This window comes from Teleopsis dalmanni, chromosome 1 (assembly GCF_002237135.1).
Source record: "Teleopsis dalmanni isolate 2A chromosome 1, ASM223713v2, whole genome shotgun sequence".
Taxonomy (NCBI): Eukaryota; Metazoa; Arthropoda; class Insecta; order Diptera; family Diopsidae; genus Teleopsis; species Teleopsis dalmanni.
The window spans coordinates 147,544,019-147,555,428 of record NC_051846.1 but is presented as its reverse complement, the minus strand read 5'-3'; the positions used below and the strand labels follow the sequence as shown (position 1 = coordinate 147,555,428).

General features: G+C 29.9%; 1 protein-coding gene across 1 annotated transcript; it reads left to right on the top strand.

Moving 5' to 3' along the window:
• Positions 1–3,423: 3,423 nt before the first annotated feature.
• On the top strand, positions 3,424–6,342 carry LOC119666411 (odorant receptor 74a-like). Its single transcript, XM_038075690.1, has 6 exons — positions 3,424–3,773; positions 3,884–4,339; positions 4,441–4,540; positions 4,605–4,706; positions 4,817–4,996; positions 6,274–6,342. Exons 1-6 carry the CDS (start codon positions 3,424–3,426, stop codon positions 6,340–6,342), a joined length of 1,257 nt encoding a protein of 418 aa, XP_037931618.1.
• Positions 6,343–11,410: the final 5,068 nt, after the last annotated feature.

Here is an 11,410-nt window from a genome sequence, read left to right as displayed (position 1 = left end):
TAAATGACAACCATTGTTTTTCTTTGTCAAATTTTGGACCGGTGAGTAGTAAATTTGTCCCAACCTTCTATGCCTGTCTTGTAAGTTAGTTGTTGACCATCTGGAACGTTGTCAGTTGATTATTTTTACATGATTGAAATATGTGGTACGGCTACATTTAATGCAATGTTTTGTTAGAACCGTTTCTTGATCAGTAGATAGGGTACGAATCTCCAAATCATTTTCGTGTACAAGAATTGTCGTTGGAAGTTTATTTTTAGATTTGCAAACATATGCCAACAGGTATCCAAGTTTTTGTACCAAATAATAGTTTGTATCCAGCACTGAAGCTTCATACATTAGATACGGAGCATAAAATGTTGCAAGCAATATTATTCTATTGGATTGGTACCCAATAAAAATTTGTAGTCAGAATCAAACTAAAAGATCTGTATATAATTCGAACCAGATTTCTATTTATTATTATATTTAGAATATATACTTATTTATTATAATATCTATTTCAAATTATTTCTTTGAAACGATGAACTTGATACGTTTGTAAGAACAACATTATTATGATTTTCAAGCAAATCATGGAATTATCTAATCTAATTAGTTGATAGTTTAACCAATAAAATTCACAGGTCGTAGCGAGCGTCGAGTATTAACATTGATAAAACATGGATCCATTACTTCACTCTTGAAGAAAAACAACAAACCGGAGAATGGGTAGAGCCCGGAGGTAGGTGCTCCAAACGACATATCTTAACGAATCAAGCGGAAAATTTTGGTATCCCTATTGGGATTTCATAGACTATTGGAAAAATACATAACAATAATATTAGATTACTTATCGCATATTATTGTATTGATTAAATGAGGAAATTAAGAAAAAGTGACCATATTTGTCGAAGAAAAAAATTTTGTTTTTGCAGGATAACGCACCCGCTCACACGTCAATGAAAAGCATGACAAAACTAAATGAATTATGGTTCAAATTGCTTCCTTATCCATTTCATTCTTCAGATTTGGTTCATAATGACTATAACATGTTTCCAAACTTGAAAAGTGGGACCCAGTGCAAGAGAAAAATGATGAAGTGGAATAGGAAACTGAGGTATATTTTGGAGGACTTATTAAATCGCATTATTTAAAAGATATCCAAATGTTGAAATATTGTTGATTTCAGTGTGTCGAGCTGAAAGGGACTATATTGAAGCATAAAATATAATTTTCCAAACAAAAAATGTCTTTTTATTACTTAGGCCGGGAACTTATCAATCCACCTAGCATATAATGAGCACAAAAATGCACTTAATTAACAACTTAAATTTATAAATTTAATTTTAATTTAATTTAAATTTACAAAAACAAATGTTTAACAGAAGTTTTGAACTTTTGATAGTTTAAATATTAAATAAAAATATTAGTCCTTAATTATTATTAGATTTTTCTTTTCATTTTTCTTCAACAATTTTATATAAATTAGAAGAAATATTCTCTTCTCTTATTTGCCAAACTTTTACCACTTTACATTGCCTGCCCAGAACTATAAAATTTCTTATACGAGTACTACTCTATGGAGGGAAAGTTTTCAACTCAATGGTCAAAATTATCTTACAAATTGTATTTCCGTTAAAGGCTACCACTGCGTTTCCGCAAGACGAGCTACCGAACTGAAACACACTGGCTTGCCTTTGAAACACTTGAATTCTAGGATGAAAAGAGTCCAGATACTTTTCACTGAACACACATTTGAATAAGTTTAAGTGATTTGACTTAAATTTTAAATACTTTACAGTAAGTTGAATGCAGATGCGATTTTACTGGCGAAGTTTTGTGTTATATGCAAATGTTATTAGAGTATTCCGAATGGAGTTCCCTTGTAAGAAGATTAAGTAAAGTTTATGTATGTTATGTATGCAAATATTTGATATAATTTGTGATTTACGTCAGAGTATTAATTTAAATAATAAAATTAAACTTTTCTATTTATGGTAAACATTATCAGTGCTTGAAGAAAATTTAAGTTATTGCAGAAGATAAGAATTTGTCAGAAGATTTCGAGCGGCTGTGGTACCAGAAAACATCAATGCAGTGCGACAAATCATTGAAATTTATTGGCATGTTTTTACCAGAAGATAGAGGAGTCATTAATGGGCCTGCATACATACAATTTTAAATACACATTTGACTGTCAGAAGTATATGTTCCCGTTGGATTTCCTATAATTTGACAATCGCTTAATAAAAGAAAACGTGTTTATTGGTACGAGAAAATGCTGAAAAAATACGGCCGAGGTAACTCAAAACACCCTTCTGACATAACTATAGGTGACAAATCATGAATCTATACCTATGAGCCCGAAACAAAACAACAATCGACTGTTTGGGTCTTCCAAAGTAAGCAGAGCCCGACAAAAGATGTCTGTGGGCGGAGCAAATCCAACAAAATGAACGCATCTTTTATCACATAAACCGATCATGTCGAAACTGTACCACTTGAACAACATAGAACACTAAAATTCTGAGTTTTTATAATATTTTGTGCTAATGCCTTCGGGAAATTGAAGAAAACCAGCCGTTGAAGAAAGATCAACCTCTACCACGTCCATGCGAGCTGCCACACATCAGCTCAAACAAAGGAATTTTTGAGCACTCAAAACGTCCAATTATTAGGTCAACCGACTTACTGTCTCGTCTACTAAAAATTTTAAAAAAAATACGCCCAGACAGGCCACTGACTATTTGAAACCCTGATTTTGGAGATACCAACTTCTGAGTAGAAAAACTGTTTCGAAGATTGATTCAATCGAATGCAAAAACATATTGATCACTGATTAATCACTGTATTTTTATTGTTAGGAAGACAAGAAGACAAGAAACGTACTAAGCAACAGAAGAAATATGCGGATATGAATATGTGGAGTTTGAGAACATTATTCTATAAAAACTTGCGTCAAATGCAGTAGGGTCGTTGAGAAAACCCAAGCCTTTATTTTTAGTCTTCAAACGTCTGCAAATTTGCTAGAACTAAGGACGGTGTGCACGATACGAGTTTAAGTTGAGAGCATTTTATTATTTGTGCTATTGGTACCTTAACTCTTTCTGAAACATCTTACATTTTCCCATCATCTTTAGTTGAACTAAGTACAAATTATCATATTCTACTCATGCCCAAATAAACTAATCAAAACAAAATATGCATGTCAAAGGTATTCATTCAACTAATTAAATATTTAAGTATATTTATTAATTAAAATAAAAACATTCTTAATTGCTTTGAATTGCTAATTCATTTATAATTCAAATTCCCTCGTTTAATTTAATAGTCAAATTAATTATTTAAATCGTGTGCGTTGGAACTATTTTGAAAATTTCATATAAATATTTGTGCATAAATGCTGGAACTATTAAAAGTGTCCAGTGTTTCTATCAAAATATGGGTTACTTCGTGCCTATGTTAAAAAATAATAAGCATTTGGCATATCCACTTCAATTCAACGGCTACAAGTACAATTTCATTTGGCCACTGTCTGAAAACTCGCCTTGGTGGCAGAGATGCCTCAAAGGCATTCTCATCTTAATTTCACTCTGCTTTTACGTATTAACGATTGCAGGAGAATATACTTTCGTTCTGGAAAACGGCAACAATATACCAGATTTGGCGGATTGCCTCAGCACAACGTTCATGGGTACACAATACATTTTCCGCATCTCAGTCTGGGTTAAGCGGCAAAATGAGATGCGTGCCTTGTATCGCCGTTTTTATAAGCAAATTTACTTCATCGAGTGAGTTACTAAAAGTATCTGCACCTTGTGACGTACCATACACATAAATGTATATGAGTAAATATAAAACAAAGTTAATTTGCATTTTCTTCATTTTATTTGGCAAGTAGCACAGAAGATGCAGATTTTAATAAGGAAATTAAAAATTACACACGTTTCGTTGATTTCTTTACCAAACTCTACTACGTGCCAATGATGCTGCTCTATATGATGTTCGGCTATGAGTTTTACACCCAGGGTATGGCTTCACGAGATAAACCCCACATATATCGCATGTCCATACATTGGTACGATGCACAAGCGCCGCTGCCTTACATCTTCACTGCCGTATATTCGGGTTGGCTGTGCTGGTCATGCGTCGGAGTATGGGCCGCAGATGATTTTTCACTCTGCGTGATGCTATGCCACGCCAGCTACCGTTACAAAGCACTGCAGAAGAATTTGGGCAATCTGCTAAAGGAAGTACGTGAAGAAGCTGCTAAGTGTTTGCAGCCAGCAGATCAATTGCATACAATATTTCGCAGAAAACTCTATCAGGTGCTTAGCAGGGAGCAGAAGTTGAAAAGGTAGCGTACAAAATGTTTTCCAATAATTGAAAATTATTACTCAAGATTAAATGGAAATGTTGAAATAAACGCTGAAACGTGCTTGCCATATCAAATTTCAGTTTCATTGATGAAGCCAAACAACATTTCACATACGCAATTTTCTGCTGCCTCTTCTTCGGTGTGCTGTTGCAGTGCGTTGTACTCTTCCAGCTCCAAAGCGTAATATGCAAATAATTTATCTTATTTAATAATTTTTTATTGTTTTATTTTAATCAATTTTAAGTCCACGTTCGGTGTTGGTTGGCTCAAATACATCGCTTGGTTGATATCGCAAGTTTCTGAGCTAATTATGATTGGACATTTTGGGCAAATGCTCATGGATGAGGTATAATTGCATTATTTTGAGAAAACTTTAATTCATAATTAATTAGATTAATTAAGTTTTGTGTTTAATTAATTTATTCACATATGATCTTTTTATCTCAAATCACATAGGCATCAGCCATGCAAAACAGTTACTATATGTGTCAGTGGGAGAAATTGCTACCGTATGGCAATCAACTAATGAATAAGTCTCTTATGCTGGATATTAGAAGTGCAATACAGAACGCAGAAACGCCTGTCGTTTTTGATGGCCTGCGAATGTTCGCACTATCCCACAGCACTGTGGGTACCGTAAGTTCTACAATTTTTTAATATATAGTTAAAGTCTCCTTTGTTTTCTCGAAAAAAAAAAAAGTTTATTAGTGAGCAGAGCATCATTATCTGTTATTGACATATAGGCTGGTACGTTTTTTACTATTGGAGAGAACAAAACTAATAGTAGTAACCTAGCCATATGGTTACTCTATGGATATAAATATACTAATAAAATAATCAATGAATCAATTGAATCATTTCTCATGTAATTGCTTCAAATAATGAAGCAATTTTGTTGCTAAAACATTTATGTAAACATATAAAAAACATTTCCTGGATTATTAACCTGAATCACGCAGTAATCCACATTAATCCTTATTTTAATTGAACTGGATAAGCCAAGTGCATATATTTTGCCAGATCTTCACATATCAGACTAATTCAATACTTAAAAACACAATATATAAACTGTTACGAAAAAGCATCCCAAACACTTTATTCTCAGTCTAAATAGATCTGAGGTCGCAGATTATTCATTGATTCCTAACTATATGTGCTTCTATAAACTACCACTTTTCGAAGATAAAATTCCCCGACACCTGCAGATTCTGTGAGGTGCAGAGTGAAATTTTTTCGCATCTTTTTATGATAGCGCCCTGTGATTGCCAGGAAATGAGTCCAGTACCTTTATTCAACTTTCGTTAAAACAAATGAGGGATTCTAGAATTGAGTTCTAGAATTGAGAGATATTATTAGGTCTGTCAACTGACTTAATTTGGTAGACGAGTTAACTTAGCATACTCTAGGGACAGCTTAGCACACTCTAGGGAAAATAGCTTTTATAACCAACAATATCCCATAATCTCTTCTAAGAATAATGAAGAATGGTTTTTCGAATAACAAAGAAAGAAATAAAGGACAAACACAAAAATTTATTTTTAATTTTATTGAAATTTGGCTGACCATACAACGCTGTTTCGAGTATTGCCAAGTATTCTTCATCAGTGGTCTTTGGGAATAATCGAATTTTATTTAATTAGTTTATAGTCCCCGTATATAATTTGTTTGGACTGCAAGTGCCAAGCTTAGAACTCGTGCCTGTCAAATTAGAAGCGATGACTAATCGTGTTTATCCACAAGAAGCCAAGGCTTCTTTGTTATTCGAAAACCCTTCTAAAAATTTAATAAAGCTTCTTTGTCACTATACAAAGTAAGTCTAGCTTTACAGCAACACTAATACTTTATTCAAATAATGAAGAATATTATGCATATTACCAAATTACTTTATTAAATAAGTTTATTTATTTTTACAGGCTTTACGTTCGGCTATGTCATACTTTATGTTTCTAAATACCATGAATGATGCTGAGAAACCCAAATAAAAAATTAACAAAAATAACCAAAAATAAATAAAATAATTATTAACATTAATGTGAACAAAAATACGAGTACATATGTATATATAGTAAATACATATTTGTTAAACTTAATGTTGAATTAGTTGTAATTATTAATTTTAAGCATGATTAAATTCATGACGTACGAATGTTTATTATTATGCTATAGTGTTTCATTATAATGTAATATATTTATGTAATTTGTAGAAGAATACGTAAAATTGCCTTGAACTTTTACAATATATCCAAGTTTAAAAGATACTTATCAGAGCGTAAGATAAAACTTATCGTCAAGATAATTAAAGCAAATTATTTTATACAAAAATTCATTTACTCGAGACAACGAAGATATAATAATATTATTATTTTGTACATTATTTTCACATTATTTTGGTTGTTATTAATTTTACATATTAGAATAATATAAAACATTCAATATAAAAAATTTACACTATTATTAAATAAAACACATGGAAATTATTAATTAATTAGATTTTATTTTGCCATCTTCAAAGTAGACCCCATCGAAGAAAATATAATAATGTCATAATAAAAATTGTCATAAAAATGGGTAATCTGTTTAATAGTTCTCGTCTGGTAACACTGTTTCAGTGATATTTCTATAACGAAGTATATAACGAAGGTATAACACAAACTATCGATTCTTTTCACTACATCCAAATTATTACCAAATTTTTTTTAGACTCAAATTCAAGATGAGGATATAAAAGATATGTATTTTTAATAAAACAATATCATAGCCCTCTTAAATAGTGATGTGCAAAATTTTAAAAACAATCTCTTCAATATTAATTTCCAAATTTGCAATTTATTTGGATATTTTCTTTTGATGATTTTAGTAAAATTCTTTCTAAAAAAAGCTTTGTAAATAAAAGTGCTACAAAATTATTCCAAATATTTAAATTAAATAATAGTATTTAAAAAAATTTATTAAGTTTTTATTTATTTAAAATTTAATTTTATAAAGAGGTTTTCGAAAAGTAGTAAACTACAACAACAAAAATTCTTTTTTATATTTAATTAATTAAATTTTTGGCTGACCATACAGCTGTTTTGAGTATTGCCAAAATACCCATCATCAGTGGTCTTGGATATAATTCTTGTATTTAATTATTCGTATTTAATTTTTTTTTGAGTCTGAAAGTACCAGGAATTGAACTCATGTCCTGCTAAATTTGAAGCTCAGAGTCAGCGCTCCTTAATCAACTGACCCAAAGCCGTACTTGATTAAATTATATATAATATTATATATAACTATTATAATATATAGAATAGCATGGCGGGAGTATAAAGTATATTTTGACATATTCTTGTGGAGGAAACTCTTTTAGATTTTTATGAATCTCGAATCTGGGATATAACTATATATATAAAACGTACGTATTAATGCAAAAGACTGAAAAATTATTTAAATCATTATTTTACTTATTATGCACAATTTTATTCTTAAATAATCAATCACTTTCTAAACAATAATTTCTTTTGATTTCTGATAAATATTTTCTTTATACAAAAAATTTACTTATTTTACTAAACAAAATATTAATCAATGAATACAAGCATAATTTTTATATAATTTGTCACATATTTTGAGTTAACGTCAAAATATAGTCGCGGTATTCAAATAAAAGGATGCATAAAAGCTGTAAGGAAGTCAACATCCTCTATTTAATATTCCGTTATGGTATCAGTGGAATATTTCAGTTTTATATTTTGTGCAATTTTATTGATTCACAGTTAAAATTTCTAAGGATATTTGAAATGTTAACTATTCTGCAGAGAAGGAAGTGCACACAACTGAACAGAGTTTCCTCAAATGATAAATTCAAGTAATATTGTAATATTATACCTGATCAGCAAATTGTTGTATAGATTTTCCAAAAATTTTATATTGAAAAATAATACTTATAGCTTATATGTATTGAATTAATTGCAATAGTGTATGCCTATTTAATTATAATAATTGTAATTGAAATTAAATTAAATAATTAGTAATAAAGGCAATAATTAAAAATATATATATATATATATATATATACCACTGTTGTTATAACAAACAAAATCGCTTATAGAGATTCTTGATCCAAAATGATTTAAGAATTACATGTAAATATAAAAAAAATAACTTAAGAATCACGACTGGAGTCCCGACAAGGACCTGTACGCAACTAGGAACTTACGTAAGAACTGGGAACGTACGTTTTATATATAATAAAATGTGACCGACAAGCACATGTTTGAAGTTTATACAGCCATAATGCGAATATGATATATACGCATATATGTATCTTATAACAGATGAAAAAATAAAACTTGGTCAAGTGTATCCAATACTACCATTTATCAAAAAACTAGGCTTAGAGAAACGCTCCAAATCTATGACAGGACGCAATATTCCCTACTTTTATACCAACATATATAGAAGTAAATGTCCTCGCTCTAAATTTTAAACAAATTTAATGCTCGAAAATATCATGCTTAATGGATTGTTTGATATATATACTGATATATATATTGGATTCTGGATGCTCAAAAATCAATATAAATGTTGGCATAAAATTGGGTCTCCCTCTAGAAAATTTATGTATTTATATTTGTGGTTATCATTCAGATATATTCGGTAACTCGATAAAGTCATAATTATAGACACTAATTACTGAATAGTGTTGCTCAAAATATAAGTTCAATCTGAAATTTAAAGTTTTTGAAAAATAATGTATCAAGAAATATTAATGAAAATAAGGAAATAAATAAAAAAAGAAAGTTCTAATTTAAAACTTATTTTTCCATAATTTTTTGTTCAGCTGCTTTGGCAGTTTTATTTTACAACTTTACCGAGAAAGAATTAAAAAGCGGTCTGCACGTCTAAGTGTTTATCACTTTTATCACTTCACCTAATATTGAGTTACCGAATATCGAGTTACCGAATATCGAGTTACCGAATATCGAGTTACCGAATATCGAGTTACCAAATTACCAAGCTACGTCTCAATATCCTTTATGCTTTAATGTGTATCAATGTTAGACACTAAAGCATCTTAAAAACAAATAGAAATTGCTTTTAAGTTAAAAGAATTAAAAACAATTTTAATAACATAATAAAATTAAATTTAAGTTTTATTAACATTTCACACAATTTTAAGGAAAACATAAAATTTAATTAAAGTACTCCACACTCATCAGAACACTACTTTTGCTAATAACGATACATGAAATCTAAATTAAATTAATCTTCATGGTTTTGTGAAATATTGAAATATTTTGTGAATGTTCGATATAAAAATATTAATAAAAAACTATTTCTATTTATTTTTTATATAGCTTTTAAATAAAACATACGTGTTACTGAAGTTTATGCATTTGAGTAAATTTTTATAGAACATATGTACATGTTTGCAATATTTAATTTCAAAGTTCGTGTGCAATTAACCTACCGTTTACACTTGCAAAACTTTAGCAAGACTTGTGATAAAAAGAACAAATGTGTGAGGAGTGTATGTAAAAATCCTGTTTAAGTCTAGCCAGTGTTAACGCTATCTAACTAAGCGTTTTTGTTCGAACATAAAAGTTTTGCCAAAGTTCAGTCAGTGTAAACACTTAATCTAGGTGCTTATGTTGATATGGTTAAAAGGTTATAATAATTTTTACTATTATAATAGTATTACTAATATATTAAAGGTTTAAAATATATTAAAGCTATTAAAAATAGAATATAATAAAGCAAGTATGTATACTTTTTTCTTGATTAAAGCAAAATTCCATTCACTGTACAAAGTCTTACTACTTTACTTTCAGTCTGCAGGCATTTTATCTATTGTAAAGCATGTGTCATAGAAGTAATAATCATAAAGAAGTCCTTTAACATTTTCACAAGTTTTCTTTCATCAATTTTTTTTTTTGTTTGTTTTCATTGAACCGCAACTGCTCAAAACAAGTGCAAAACAAATTAAAAACTCTGAATAAAACAAAAGATTTAAGCAAACATGAAAGTCGCCGCTTTGTGTTTTCTTTATATTATTTTTTTTTTGTTGTTGTTGCTTTTGCCTTTATACTCGTACGAGTCAGAGCCAAGCAATTCCCAGCTCATACGCCGCAACATTTTCACAAACCGCCACTGCATTGCACTTCAGCGCATCTCATGCAGTACGCAATCGAATACCAAATAAAGGCTCTGCTCTGACTTCAAGTGCAGCAAAAGAAGCAGTACAAGTCATTTATGTGTGCACTTCTTTTCTATTTTTCTGTCTCTTTTTATATTGTTTCACTTTCTCTTTTTTTCTTTGCAATTTATGATGGCCAAAGGAATAATAAAATGGCAAATGTTCGTTGTTCTTTTGTGGACGCGGCAAAGTTAAGCAATCTGAACTGAGGTTAAAAGAAATTACATAAAATAAATGACAGATAAAGTAGCGATCCTTTCGCATATAAAAATTATGAACCATTTTGTTCCGTTAATATCCTTTCTTATCTTTGTAGTCTATATTGCGTATATTGCTTGGAGGGAACTTTGTAATTATCACTGATTATATGAAATACACATTAATCAAAACTTAATGTTACTTTCATAATTATTTCTTAGCAGTGTCTATTTAAACCTTTTGTTTGTATAAAAATTCATGAGTTAAAAATTAATGCTTATTTCTAATATATGCAAAAAATTTATATATAATATAGGTTGATCAAATAAAATACATGAAATGCAACTGACTTCTTCAGCATAAATGCGGGAAATAATTCTTTGGTCTAAGAAACAATCATAACAATCCAACGGCTTGGTCATGTCGTGCGAATGGAAGAAAGTACTCCGGCTATGAAAAACCTACTCGACCTGAAAAATCAAAGGGTGGACAATATTTTATTATTTCACCTACTACAGTTTCGAGAAAATCAAAGTTAACAAAAAGTAGACTATATTTAGAACCAAATATGAGAATGATTGGTCCTATTTCATTAGTGCACCTATTATAATTTAGACATAATTTAGACATAGTGACCCAAAATCTTTAGTATTTCTTTCTAACTAAGTTATATT